Below are 14,756 nucleotides of genomic sequence, written 5' to 3'. Positions count from 1 at the left end.
ACAACTTCACCTGCTACTAATTTCTGATAATAAAATAGCTCTTGTTAACATGGGCAGAAACAAGGCTGCTAATTTCTTTTTATGTATTTATCGCGCCCGTTTTCGAAGACGGATGGACCTTCCCAACGGCAATGAAGCTAGACCGGGCCGAAGCTGCGCCGCTCCGCCTGCCTTCCCCTCTTCCACCCGGGGCTCCTCTTCACGCCCCTCCCTGGCTCGCCTCAGGCCGGGGAAGGGACTAGGCCGAGAAGCCTCCGGGGTTCCTATGGCAACCGGAAAACACCCCGCGAGCGGGACGCGGAGAGACGAAGGCCGCTTCCTTATGGGCGCGAGGGTAAAAAGGGACCCGGGGGTGGGACGAGGGCAAGGGAGGCTCCGAGGAGGGGGGAAGCCGCCACCACTGCACTCGGGGGGCGCAGAAACGGGGACGGGAATATGGTAGAACCCGTGCACGCATTTTTTTGAGCATTCACACGTGCGCGCACGCAGAGGTTCTGTTTGTGTGGTGACGCTTCCTCACTTTCAGGTGGGGCTTCTTTGGCCTTCTCCTTGGTGACGAAGGGCTCTTCCAGACGGGTGGTTTATTTGGCATTCGTCCTTATTTGTTTGCTGTTGAAGGCGCATTCCCTGTTTGTGGGGAAGTTAGATTACCTGGCATATCAGCAAGTGTTGTCTGCACTACACCCACCCTGCTTTCCAGTATAAATTTCCATCACTTTCCTTACCGCAAAAAAATCAGTTTTTTGGGGGAAGTGCAGGGTATTTGTGTGTGCGCACGCAAAACTGCCAAACAGACTCGACAATTACACAACCTGAATCCCACCTTAAATAGCAGCAGTCTGGAAGCACCCATGACTCGCTTTTAAATCCTGATTTACTCTTCCCTGGGAAAGTCCCTTTGAAGTTTTGAAGAAGCCTATAGTCTTTGCCTGCTGCCTAAAAGTCCTTAAAGAGGGAGCCACGCAGGCGCCTCTCATAAAATGTTTTAAAAGTCTTGGCACCACCACTGAAAAGACACCCCCCCCCCCAGTTTGTGTTTTCCTACCTATTGTCAGAGAAAAATACAGAGCAGGTGCTCTGAAGCTAATCTTAATGTTTGCGCAGATACATTTGGGGAGGTATCATGTACCAATGCTATTCCAACCCTTATGCCCCAAAAGAGAGAACTTTGAATGGAGGTCAGAAGTACACTGGTTGCAAATGGAGACGGCTTAATATTGAACTCGTATGACCTGATCTATTGGCCCCCGGGTAATAATCTATCAGATTCCTTTTAACCAGTTGAAGTTTCCAAACCACCTGCAAAGGCAGCTTCACAGATAGAGTACATTGCTGCAATCCAATCTAAATGCGACTGTTACTAAGCATTTACAATGCAATCTAGAAGACGCGTCGATGAAGCCACTTTTATTTTCATTTAAATAAATTGTATAACAATAACAAATGACAAATAATAACAAATAACAAATTGGCTTGTTATTTTTTATTCAAATCCAGTTTTGTTTACTTTGTAGATTAGGGCAGCAGTTTGTAAACTACATTGTCTGAAGCGTTCTTATTCAAGGCTGGCCCACCTGTGACCAAGGTGAGGCGACTGCCTCAGGTGGCAGGATGTACAGTATTGGGGCAGCAGATCCGTCCTCCAAGGAATGCAATGGATGCTGCCGCTGGTGCACTCTGTGAGGCACGGCTGGTCTCCTCCCAGCCCTAGGCAGGAAATTGTGAGGGCTACCCTCTGTTTTCTCCTGGGTGCTGTACCTGCCTAGTTCAAAATGGGCCCCTTTCTCCCCGCCACAACTGCTTTTGATACCCACTTCAACCATCGAGTAAGGTTGACTTGATTCCCCCACCCTACCCTAGTTCCCGATGTAGATCCTTATTTCACCCTTGTTCCTGGTGTAGATCTTCACTCGCTCCTTATGCCCTGGCACCATTTTGTGGTTCACCTCAGGGGCAAAAGTGTCTTGGGCCAGCCCTGCTCTTAAATCTGTGAAGAAACACCAAGGATCCTATTAGATAGAGAGAGGGGTTTGTGCAATACTGTTTCTGTCCATCTTTTTGAAAAGTTCCATTTTGCTTCTCCAACAACGTACTTATATGTGTGTGAATGAAAATTGGTGCTGTATAGAAGGCAACCACTATTTTCCCGATGCCGTTCTTCATTTAGTGCACATAATTAGTTTTCATAAAGTCAGGAAAATGAGCGATAAATCCTTGTTCTGGTCCATTGGTTCTTTGTATAGGATAATCCAGGTCCAAGCATTTTTCTGCAATGGAAATTAAACCCTCCAGAAGCCAACAAAAGCGTGGGTAAGTCTGTAAATTTAATGATATAAGCATATACAAGTAGCAGCCATTTTGCGCACTTTCAATTGGCATGCGACCACCAATGCACATGTCATTTTCAGACCCAGAAGAGGGTGGAAAGGGGCAGGGGTGTAATGGGATGGGCTGGACTTGTGTGTCTGGAGTGCAGGTGGGAAGTTGCCTGTACCTAAAAGATAACAAACAGCCCTATTCTATGCATTTTTACTCAGAGCTAAGCTCTGTTGAATTCTGTGGGTCTTACTCCTGAGTAAGTGTGTAAGCCCCATTGAATTTACCGGAAATTAGGTAAAGGGACCCCTGACCATTAGGTCCAGTCGCGGACGACTCAGGGGTTGCGGCGCTCATCTCACTTTATTGGCCGAGGGAGCCGGCGTACAGCTTCCGGGTCATGTGGCCAGCATGACTAAGCCGCTTCTGGCGAACCAGAGCAGCGCTCGGAAACACCGTTTACCTTCCTGCCGGAGCAGTACCTATTTATCTACTTGCACTTTGACATGCTTTCGAACTGCTAAGTTGGCAGGAGCAGGGACCGAGCAACAGGAGCTCACCCCATCGCGGGGATTCGAACTGCCAACCTTTTGATCAGCAAGCCGGAAATTACTCCTGAGTAAATACCCAGAGAATGAAATACCCAGAGAATGTATGAAAGCCTATAACTTCCAGTGCATCACTTCTGCATGATATAGTAGAAGCAAGCCATTTTTAAGTTGAGTGTATGTTGTTATCATTGTGGATCGTAAAAGAATAAACTTGTAAGTTCAAAGAGTTTAGATTATGTTACTATCTATTACTGAAACTATTGTAAAAAATGCTTTTCTTTATTAAACCCACCAGCATTTATTACCTCCTGGTTTCCATCCTTGCAGGGGGCATTCTACTTTTGCTTTTATTTTTTTCTATGTTTTCTGCAGAAACTATATATGTCTTGTGTGATAGTTTTGTTTGTCAATATCTCACCTAAATTATGAAATGTAAAATAGTAAGTCAAGTTCTGGTTATAGACAAAATTATCTTGTGTAATTTTTTTAATGAGGGAAGTAAAAAAAAATATGCAAAACTAATGAATTGCTAATTGTTTGAATGATATATCTTAAAATGTTTTATTTGAAGGAAACATTCAAGACATTCAACATCCAGAACGGATGCTGTCGTAGAATTGTACCTCAGTGAGGAACATGAAAAAAAAAGCAGAGCAGCAACGGTTATTCAGAGAGCCTGGAAAAGATGGCTGGTAAGTTGGAAGTGCTACTTCTCTATACATTTCCTCAGAATAATCTGCTTCTGGGGTTAGATAGGTTTTTTGGTTTTGGTTTTAATTTTCTGTGGTTTTCTAGATCATAGCATATAACTATAATCAATGTTGTAACTCCAAGGAACAATGGTAAATGTTTATCTGTGTTTTTGTATTTTTATCTGTAAGCCGCCTTGAGTCCCAGTCTGGGGAAAAGGCAGGATATAAAAAATAAATAAATTAAAATGAAATAATAACCTTATTGGTGATGTAGCACATGGACTGCACTTTAGCTTGTCAGCCTGGTATTCCTGTACCTGAGGTTCAAATTATAACCATATACAGTGGTACCTCAGGTTAAGAACTTAATTCGTTCTGGAGGTCTGTTCTTAACCTGAAACTGTTCTTAACCTGAAGCACCACTTTAGCTAATGGGGCCTCCACTGGGGCCTTACACTGCCGCCACGCCACCAGAGCACGATTTCTGAAGCAAAGTTCTTAACCTGAGGTAATATTCTGGGTTAGCGGATTCTGTAACCTGAAGTGTATGTAACCCGAGGTACCATTGTACTGTACCAGGCGTGGGGAACCTTCGGCCCTCCAGATGCTGCTGAACTAGAACTCCTTTCAGCCGCAGCAAGCATGGCCAGTCTTCAGGAGTGATGGGAGTCTGAGGCGACCCATCCCATTTTGCCACCTGAGGCGAAATGGGAATGTGCTGCTCCCTGCCTCACCTCCCTGCTGCGCCTCCACCACTTCTCGGCAATAGCAAGAGCTTCCCACTGCTGAGCAGCAGTGTTTTGCTAGATGCGGCTGCTCGTCTTCTCTACCCCATGAGCAGGGGCACCCAGGGGCGCCGACTTATAAAAAATATTGGGGGAGCCCGCGAAAGCTCATGAATAATAAATAAGTTCATGAATATGCAGATAAAGTGGCGCCGCCTCCTCGTGAGCGAATAGGGGAGAGCGTGCTGCGCCTATTAATCAGCTCCGAAGGAAATTGGGTGGAGCTTTTGCTCGGGAGGGAGGGCAGGAGGCATGCAGCCCGATGCTGTGCATTTTGGGCTGGGGGAGGGGCGGCGGTGGCGCTCTGCTGGAGGGGCGCCCGAGATTATTGGGGGGGCGGAGCCCCCCCCCAACAATTTTTTGAGGGGGCTCGGGCCCCCTCAGGCCCCATGGAGTCGGCGCCTATGGGGGCACCGCCTCTTGCGCTTCCACCACCTGAAGCAGATGCTTCACGCTGCCTCTTGGGTGGGCTGGCTCTGATGGAAGTTTGAAGTTCAGTGACATCTGGAGGGCCAAAGGTTTCCCATGCCTGCCTTATTTTATAGCCTACCATATGAAAGCAATTAACATGTCATTTTTGAAATAGAAATAGCACCTGATGGGATTTTTGAGGAGAATTACAGCTGTGGGGAGGGAGAAGAGTCTTAGTCCTTCCTTTCCTATCATGATCCCAGAGACATCAAATAAGAACCCCAGCTGATCTTAGTTCCAGAAAGAAAGCTTCCATTCCTCTGTAGTGACCCCCAAATCATATTAAAATGTTACAAAACTGACTTGAATGGGGTGTTTGCAGACTTTTTCAATGGTGTTTCAAATATACACGATTTCACTTAAACGCACAGTGCCTTGGAATGTCACCCCCACATAAATTGGGAGCTGCCTGTATTGCGTATCACTGCAACTTAGGAGAAAAACCCTCTAGTGAAAGGTTTACAGAGCAAAGCATAAAGTGGGGAGAAACTGCTTGCCCCAAGAATTGGGGCAAGATGAAGCATTGAGAAGGGAAAGCCAAACATGATTACAAGTTCCTCCAAATAAAAGTCATATACAGTACTTGGATGAGAGTATCTGTCTGTGTGACTGCCTATAAATATATGTCACAAAGAGGCACTAGTCAATGGTAAAGTGCCCTGGGTTGCCATTGCCTCTTGTAACCTAAAGTTCATGCATGATCTTTTCAGAAAAAGCATTATACAAGGTCTTCTTGAACCAGTTGTCCAGTGTGAAACTTGAGACCATGTACACCAGCCTTGTCTGCTCTGGCTAGCAGCAGTTCTCCAGGGGTGCAGGTGAATTCCCACCCACCCCTCATCATCTGCAACGTAGGAGACTGCCTTATATTGAGTCAGACAATCTATCTCAGTGTTAAATCCACACAGCAGCTCCCCAGGGGCATTCAGACAGTGATCTTTCTCAATCTTACCTGGAAATGCCAGCGATTGAATTTGAGACTGTCTGCATGCAGAGTGTGTGCTCTGCTAAGGAGTCCCAGCCCTTCCTTAAGCTGTTCGGAACAGAGAAAGCTACTTGATTCTTTTAAAGCAAGGGGAGAAGAAGAGTCCACAATTTCTTGCCAGGATGTATTGGCCTTTGAACTTTTTTTTTTAAAAAATTATTCACAAACTATAATGGTGGGGGTAATAATAATAATAATACTAATAATGATGAATTTCTTGTATCCCACCCATCTGACTGGATTGCCACAGTTACTCTGGGTGGCTTCCCACAATAACAACAGTTATTTATCTCTTGTGGCCAGGATATCGGTGTGTTTGACTACTATAAAGACCTAATTTCCTTTAGAATATGCGGAGAACCTTATCATCTGATGAGGTTCATTGATCCTAAAGAGGTAAGGGTTAGATTGAAGAGGATCATTGTTTTAACTTCACTGTTTCACTACTGTCAACTATTATTTATTTATCTGTTATTCATGCATAATAGTATTTATACACTACCCTCTTGCAAAACTTTGGGGGGGGTTACAACAACATAAAAATACTTAAAAGCGATACATAGCAATTATTAAAATGGCTGACTACTCAAGAGACGTTTTAGAGAGCTACATACTGTAGACCTGTTGACAGTAAATTATAATACCAATAATTAACTGTGTCTGTTGCTATGAAACACTCAGTTTTGACTCCAGTAGACACATTTAATGTGCTTTGACATCACAATCCTATAAGTATTGCTATATGTATCCTATATGTATTCCTGCACTGCAGGGGGTTGGACTGGGTGCCCTTCTCTTCCAGCTCAACAATTCTATGATACTCTGAATCTTTGTATGCTCAGTGGAGCTTACCTTCAGGTATGTAGGTACAGAATTGCAGCATTAGTGTGCTGAAAGTGAGTTTTGCAAATCAATATTTTAAAACCTGTTTGCCTACCTGCCTGTCCTCCTTTTTTCCCCTGCCTCATCTTGCTAGTCATAATTTTGAAATCTCCATGAAGCAGTCAGTTTATATAATTTTAGATTAATTGTTCCAGCCAAATTTCTGCAGGTAATTAGGTATAGGATTGGAGCTCCTTAATGCGCTATAAACTAGGTTTGCAAATAATTATTGTTAACTGGCTAGAACAGCAACAACAACAAAGCAAAGCAGTAATCAAGATTTAAGAGAAATAGGGAGCTAAACAAGAGTCTACAACCCAAAAAGCTTAGACATATCTGTTCTCCAAGGGTCTCATAACAAACAAAATGCCATAATTATTTTCCTTTGGTTACAGGCAGGATTTATAGATGCTGCAGCAGGGATTCATATAAGATTCAGACTAGGTGGGGTAAGTATAACTTACATTAGGGGTGGGGCATCTCAGGCCCAGGAACCAAATGTGGTCTTCCCGACCTCTCTGCCTGGCAATCTCCCTGGGTCACTCCATTTCTCCCCAGGCTTGTTTTGCATGACACCTCCAGTGTTTTCACCTGCCTGGAATGTATTCTTGAACTCTGCTAATGCCCCTTGCTTGTCTGGATGGAGAATAGTATGGCAGTATGTATGGCAATTAGTCTCCTGCACAAAGATAAGATTGTGGTTCATTGCTCTGCCCACAGCTGGCATGTGGCCCTAGGAAGATTGCTGTGAATGGAATGAGGCCCCCAGGCTGAAAAGCATTCCTCACCCTTGGTTTAGATGAATGTCAAAAGTGCAAATGATACCTAAACATCTTAAGGTAAAGGTAAAGGGACCCCTGACCATTAGGTCCAGTCGTGACCGACTCTGGGGTTGTGGCGCTCATCTCGCTTTAGTGGCCAAGGGAGCCGGCGTACAGCTTCCGGGTCATGTGGCCAGCATGACTAAGCCACTTCTGGCGAGCCAGAGCAGCACACAGAAACACCGTTTACCTTCCTGCTGGAGAGGTACCTATTTATCTACTTGCACTTTGACGTGCTTTTGAACTGCTAGGTGGGCAGGAGCAGGGACCGAGCAACGGGAGCTCACCCCGTTACGGGGATTCGAACTGCCAACCTTCTGATCGGCAAGTCCTAGGCTCTGTGGTTTAACCCACAGCGCCACCTGCGTCCCTAAACATCTTACATACTTTATATTGCATATTTTGAAGTCTGTTAAATATAAATTAATAAAATTGAGATTTTCAGACTCTAATACTCTCCCTAGAAAAGTAATCTTCATCTACATGAAAAGCTAATACATCAGGGAGAAGGATTTTATCTTAGCAATTAAATGGTCGACCTGGGAAGATGAGTCCTACATGTTATTTCTGCTCATTTGAATTAAATACCTGTAAAAATTGCTTTCTGTTCTCCAGTCTGTCAAATGCAAACGATAATAAGTTCCATCATAGGCCCTAAATGTAAGTTTTAGGGAAATGCAGAATCCAGTCTGCTTCCAGTTCTGAGAGGAACTAAAATTAAGGGCCATTTACGACAACCAACAGAGAATTAAAAAAATAACAATAACACTTTTTTTAAAAAGTGCAGTAGTCAATAATCAAGTTTCTCATTTTAAAATTGTAAATATCTCTGCAGGTGAAGTTTCCTCCATGTGTATATTACAAGATATTTACCCACAGACCTGTTGTGGATCTATGTGCAAACAGTCCCAAAGACTACGCAAAGCTAGCAGCCAAGTCAAGGCAACGACGAAGTTTCCAGGAAGCAAGTTTTGACGATCACAGGGATTGGTACCAACGCATAGAGAATAATGGCTGGAGACTCCTTTCCAACAGAGTAAGAAAATAAAAGCATTTTCATCTGCTGCATCATTCTCAAATACCAGCAAAGCTAATTTATATGACATGACAAGGTGCCTGGTGGTGCTAATATACCTGTAGGAGCCTCTCCACCCCCATCATTCAGACCGGACACTGAGGTCCAGCTCCGAGGGCCTTCTGGCGGTTCCCTCACTGCGAAAAGTGAGGTTACAGGAACCAGGCAGAGGGCCTTCTCGGTAGCGACGCCCACCCTGTGGAATACCCTCCCATCAGATGTCAAGGAGAAACAACTATCTGACTTTTAGAAGGCATCTGAAGGCAGTCCTGTTTAGGGAAGTTTTTAATGTTTGATGTTTTATTGAATTTTTAAGATTTTGTTGGGAGCTGCCCAGGTTTGAGGAGAAAATGAATCATAGCTGCAGTCCCGCCCTTTGCTCTGTTTCCTCTACAAGTTGCCATGTGTGCCTTTTAAAAATCTGAACAGAGAATATATAATGGTGAGGAAAGCTCTCAGACAAACTGTGTCCTTCACTTGCATGAAGTGTTTATGGGGCTAGTTTTCTAGATCACTTTCAAAGCACTCCACATAATTTGTCTCCTTGATCCTCGCAGCAGCCAGTTAAGGCAGGTCAGTACTAATGGCAATAGAGAACAGAAGAAATACGTAAGCATGAGTTAAGTATGGATGATCGTCAGAGAAGTTGAAGGAAGTCCAAAAGTATGGAATTTGTGAAAATTTGGATCAAAATTGTATATTTATGTTAAAAATTAATAAAAAGCATTAAAAAAAGGCAGGTCAGTGTTATTTACTGTGTAATACAACTAGGGCTTGAGAGCACCCGAGATTATCAGTGAGTTTACACCTAGAGTGTGATTATGAACAGGGTCTCCGCAGTTCACACACCCTCCCTTAGCGACTTTACCAGCTGTCTTGGCATAGATGCTTAATTTTTATTAGCGATGGAGAGAAATTGCTCTGTTTCTTCATATTCCTTGTCTAAACCAGATCCTGCTGTTTAATGACTGAAACACTTTTAAGAGCAGTTCTGCACATTGTATAGAATGAAGTGGTAGAACTATGGGCTGTTTTGTTAATTATTTGTTGAGTTTAGATCCCACCCTTCCTCCCAAAGGGAGCCTAGGGCAACATTACCAGGTGCATTGGTGTTTGTGGGGCGGGGGTACCACATTTCCCCATGTAAAAACAGAATGACTCCCTCCTTCAAATATCACTTCAGCTACAAATTCTGTAAGCAGCTACTAACCCTGAGTCTCAATTCCCATCTGAATCGGTGGCTTTGCGTGTAAAAAGGTCATAGGTTCAGTCCCAAATTATAGGATGCCACATAGCAGAGCTTGAACAAGACTTTAGGTTAAAGCTGTTAGCTGATTTTTAGCATAGTCCAGGGATAGATATCTTGTTCCCCTCCTGATGTTGTTGGGGACCAACTCCCATTATATCTGATCATCAGCCATGCTGGATGAAGGCTCCTGGGAGTTGGGAGTCCAACAACTGGAAGACTACGGGTTCCTCATCCCTGATACAGTCAGTGCTGAGCCCGAATAATTGATCTAATGATGTAAGGCAACTTGCTCTGAAGGAGCATCTCCACCCCCATTGTTCAGCCCCAGACACTGAGATATAGCTCCGAGGGCCTTCTGGTGGTTCCCTCACTGTGAGAAGTAAGGTTACAGGGACCCAGGCAGAGGGCCTTCTCGGTAGTTGTGCCCGCCATGTGTCAAATGTCAAGGAAAGAAACATCTATCTGACTTTTAAAAGACATCCGAAGGCCAGGGAAGTTTTAAATGGTTGGTGTCTTATTGTGTTTTTAATATTTTTGGGGAGACGCCCAGAGTGGGTGAGCCAACCCAGTCAGAGGAGCAGCAAAGAAATAATAAATTATTATTATTATTATTATTATTATTATTTGTAGGAAGTATACAGAGGGGATACTTATCTCCCCTGAATTTCTTACTATTCTAACCTCTGGCGTGTTTTCTAGGCCACTTAGACAAATGAAATGTAGGTGTGCCATAAATGGCCTTGCAGACAGGTGAACTCTTAATGTTGCTGAGCAAGTGTTGTACATGTATGAATCTGTCAATGGAGTTAGTGTTGTTATCATTAATGCAAGTCGCATCTTGTATTTCAGAATAGGCACCTACCTCAAAGTTGCCTCCCGGATCTTTAAATTAGGTCACTGTGTAAAAGCCCTGGAGTATCTTTTGAAGTTGCTGTGTAACAAGATTCCACCCCCCCACCCCCCATTAACAGGAAAGGAAAGCTTGCGTAAATCTGCCAATGGAGCTCTGTCGTGGAATTGAACCACATCACCTATGAAGTTAACTGTTCGTAATTCCCTACCACCAGAAAGGCTTTGCTTGGGGTATCATTTAATCAAAATTTCTGCTGAACCTAAAGAAGAAGAAGAAACTTAAGTTGATGGAAGGCAAATGTATCTCTTCTAGGTGCACAGAAAATATGTATACAGAGCTACCTCGGGTTACATACGCTTCAGGTTACAGACTCCGCTAACCCAGAAATATTACCTCAGGTTAAGAACTTTGCTTCAGGATGGGAACAGAAATTGCGCAGCAGCGGCGTGGCAGCAGCAGGAGGCCCCATTAGCTAAAGTGGTGCCTCAGGTTAAGAACAGTTTCAGGTTAAGAACGGACCTCCGGAATGAATTAAGTACTTAACCCGAGGTACCACTGTAGTGAGAATCAGGCAAGCACAGACCTACCCCAGTCGTTCTAGAGCAAACCTTAATTCATATTTATCAATCTACCACAAAGCCCCGTTTGTCACACACGGAGCCAATGAACTGGTGTGAGATTAATCCTAGTCCTTGATGGTATTGGCTACATATGGATATATTTTAATTTTACACCAGGGATGGGGTGAACCTGTGGCCCTCCAGATGTTTTTGGACTCTCCGCTCCCATCAGGCCCAGAATACATGGCCAATGGTCAGTGATATTGGGAGTTGTTCTCCAAAACTACTGAAGAGCACCATCTTCAGATTCATCATCTCCGTTATACACCATGCCCAGATTTATAAACAAACTCATTTTTGTAAGCAGTGGGTGACTCTGGTAAAGTGCTGTTTTGGTGACACTTTCATCTGGATTCCGGATGCCCAAAGCCAAAAATTAAATTAGGGGAGCTGCTTTATTTAAAAGGTACCGATATGATACTTGGCAAATAATCCTGTGGATGCAGGTTTGAGGAGAAAATGAATCATAGCTGCAGTCCCGCCCAATATTATGTTCTGTGCAATCCTCTACACATCTATTCAGAAGCAAGTCCCATTGAGTTCAGTGGGACTGAATTCCGCACAAGTGCTGCAGCTGTTTAAAACTGCACATAAGATGGATGTATGCCTCACTATACTACTTGCAAAGGATTGGGCTGCATGTCCCATTGATTCCAATGAGAAAATGTAACACGTTTTACAATGCAATCCTATTCACATTCACCATGTTTTCTTGTTGCTGACCTAATACAGCATTAGCCAAATCTACAACATCAGCAATAGTATCCGTAAGTCAAGGTTGGTTGTTTTAAAGCAACATGGACTCATTTCAAACAACAGCTTTTGTTTGTGGTATTATTACTAACCACAATAGTTTACATTCCTTACGTGTTTATAGCATTCAGTCCGTTTATGACTGATTCAAAGGTCCTTCAGATCTGTATAGCAAATCAAGATCTTCATCTAAAATTTCAGCCTTTTCTGGTTACTTGAGTTTATGTTTCTGGTTTCTCATTCTTGAAAATTTTGGATTCTCTGGAATAAATCATGTGGAAGAGAGTTTTTCAACCTACGCTGCAGTTTTGTTCCTTGTGTTTTGTAAAAGGGCACTACCACAATATAAAGCACAGGACAGAAAGCAGGAGACCTGCCTACAAGCCTCGTCTTGAGCAGGCCTGCAAAGCTTGTGACTCACCAAGCCAAACAGAACACGCCAGACATGTATTGTGGATGTCTAGTTCCTTGACAACCCCATTTTTGTACTCTGTGATCTATGTAGTTAAGCTAGGGGGCGCCTGTAGGCACCGGTGTAACTACCAGTGCCTTTTATGGTGTCTGCAAGAGTCAGCAAATCTCTTCTCCAGAATCCACAATGACAGGCTGTTTGCAACTAATGAAACAGAACAAACCCACCACCAATGCACTGTTATTGCATCAAGGTTATTTGCAATCTGTTCTTGCAGAGTACAGCCGCAATAAAACCTTTTGCAGGCGTAAAACCGTATTGAAAGCTGGATCATGCAGGTCTGCCCCAATGGCATCATGATTGCAAGTACTCATGAATTAACAATAAAAGGAATCTATGGAAGGGCCCAAATAGTCACATATAAGGAAAGGGAAGAGATTGAATGACAAGATCAACATTTATCTTAATGTTATTTGTGTATATGATTCATGCTTTCATATGAAATAAGCTAAGGTCAGTGTGAACACTTCCACTATTTTTCATGGAAGCGGGTTTCCGAGTGACTCGGCAACAAAACACTTCAGTTTCCTTGAATGATTTGTTCTATCCAAGTAAGAACATACCCTAGACTGGGACTGCTTGAACTTCTGCTTGAATATTGAAACGGGCTTTGAACATTAACCTTTCCACCTATTTTGTGTGCTTCAGCCCTTGTGAACAAGACAAAGCAAGAGCTGAACTCTGATCTTCAGTACTGTTCTTTGGTTTGTCTGAGTGTTTTTCCCTCCCCAGCTGCTAAGAACAGTTTGACTAGTTTCATTTTATTTTCGGAACATGCAACCTCTGCCCTTGCCAAGACTGCTGGGATGCAAGACACTTTTGTTGCTAAGGGCTATACCTAAGATCACACAGAGCTTCAAATAGGTAGTTTGGCTCAAATCTCAGTAGCTACTTCATATGCAGGTGAAGAGCATATTTGTCGCTCTTGTCTGTGATTTATCTTTGGCTAGAGAAAGCTGTAGAGACCAACATGGGAGAGACATGTTTTATTTCAGCTTGGACAGATGGAGGTGTCTGGTTTCACTGTTACAGATACACCATGACATTTCTTCTCTCTGCGCTCCTCCCAGCAGTCATTACTGCTCTGGTCACTGTTGCGGACACACAACCTGACTGTCTCCAGGCACTGCGGTCATCTGCAAGGGATTCCCATATGGCAGGGTTAATGTTGCCAGCCTTCATATCACATTTGCAGACATCTTTATAACACACTCAGTCTGCCAACAGGCCTGGTATCTGAAGCCAACTCTCTGTAGCACATCCTTGGGGATCGTGCCGTGTTCAATTCTTTGTACATGACCAAGCCATTGTATAAATCTCTAAGACATTAGGTGTGAACATGCCAGGAAGGCTTGGAAGAGCACATCTTTGAGACCCTGTCCTGCCATGTGATGCTCCAAGTCTTCCTGACACAACACATTTGGAAGTCACTGAGAATTTGCTTCTGGCAGGTGTAAGTTGCCCATGACTCACTTCCATAAAGCAGAATGCTCAACACGCAAGCCTGGTAGATCTTCATCTTTGTATTGTTTGTTAGTGTCACATTCTCTCATATCCTTTTGGAGGGGTGTGCCATTGTCATAGCTACATTACCAAAACGCCTATCCAATCAAGTGTCAACTGGGAGGTTGCTATTTATGGTGGAGCCCATCTATCACCACAAGCATATGGTCACCAGTGCTGGTGCATTGAGTGCTGGTGACATCCTGACCCAAGATTTATTTCAGACGATTTACTGGAATTCAACCACAGAATTAAGTATCCAGAAAACCTCTATAAGGGAAGATATTACTCGTTCTTGCTGCTGTGAAGATGTCTTGGAAATTGGAGAGGTGGCGATGGCTAGTGAGATGGAAGCTATATATAAATTAACAAAATACATAAATACGAGCAGCAGAAGCATATTAAATGGCAGTGGAGATGGTGAGGGTTTTATAATGTGCAGTATTGGTTAACTTATTTCGGATGCAACACAGCGTATTCACAACTCTGGTTATAAGGAGGAAGAAGTCCTTTAACCAGGACTGTTGTTTAGTTGTTTAGTCGTGTCTGACTCTTCGTGACCCCATGGACCAGAGCATGCCAGGCACTCCTGTCTTCCACTGCCTCCCGCAGTTAGGTCAGACTCATGTTTGTAGCTTCGAAAACACTGTCCAACCATCTCATCCTCTGTTGTCCCCTTCTCCTTGTGCCCTCAATCTTTCCCAGCATCGGGGTCTTTTCCAGGGAGT

The 14,756-nt window shown here is 43.7% G+C and overlaps 1 protein-coding gene and 1 long non-coding RNA gene across 4 annotated transcripts; both read left to right on the top strand.

Annotated features, from left to right (window-relative positions):
• The first annotated feature begins 238 nt into the window (after nt 1-238).
• Nucleotides 239-8,562, top strand: LOC309531100 (protein MFI-like). Of its 3 annotated transcripts, none has more exons than XM_082220431.1 (6): nt 239-334; nt 2,244-2,310; nt 3,439-3,559; nt 6,104-6,196; nt 7,078-7,131; nt 8,339-8,562. In XM_082220431.1, the coding sequence occupies exons 2-6, from the start codon at nt 2,273-2,275 to the stop codon at nt 8,549-8,551; spliced, it is 519 nt and encodes a 172-aa protein (XP_082076557.1). In that variant the 5' UTR covers nt 239-334; nt 2,244-2,272; the 3' UTR covers nt 8,552-8,562. The 3 variants fall into 3 exon arrangements, with proteins under 3 accessions (XP_082076557.1, XP_082076558.1, XP_082076559.1); XM_082220432.1 differs by lacking the exon at nt 239-334 and adding an exon at nt 378-526; XM_082220433.1 differs by lacking the exon at nt 239-334 and adding an exon at nt 1,515-1,585.
• A 395-nt stretch (nt 8,563-8,957) lies between these two features.
• LOC309531670 lies at nt 8,958-12,351 on the top strand. The gene is made up of 2 exons (XR_014219371.1): nt 8,958-9,151; nt 9,319-12,351. It is a non-coding gene; the product is annotated as an uncharacterized lncRNA (long non-coding RNA).
• The last annotated feature ends 2,405 nt before the right edge of the window (nt 12,352-14,756 follow it).

Source organism: Podarcis vaucheri, assembly GCF_965113315.1.
Source record: "Podarcis vaucheri genome assembly, chromosome: 4".
Lineage (NCBI taxonomy): Eukaryota > Metazoa > Chordata > Lepidosauria > Squamata > Lacertidae > Podarcis > Podarcis vaucheri.
This window is presented reverse-complemented; position numbering and strand designations above follow the sequence as displayed.

Bases quoted from the DNA above. Each gene is read 5' to 3' on its own strand.
- LOC309531100 (XM_082220431.1), top strand. From the start codon at position 2,273: ATGGAAATTAAACCCTCCAGAAGCCAACAAAAGCGTGG. The intron at 3,560-6,103 runs GTAAGTTGGAAG...TCTTGTGGCCAG, and splicing joins GAGCCTGGAAAAGATGGCTG to GATATCGGTGTGTTTGACTA. The intron at 7,132-8,338 runs GTAAGTATAACT...ATATCTCTGCAG, and splicing joins TAAGATTCAGACTAGGTGGG to GTGAAGTTTCCTCCATGTGT.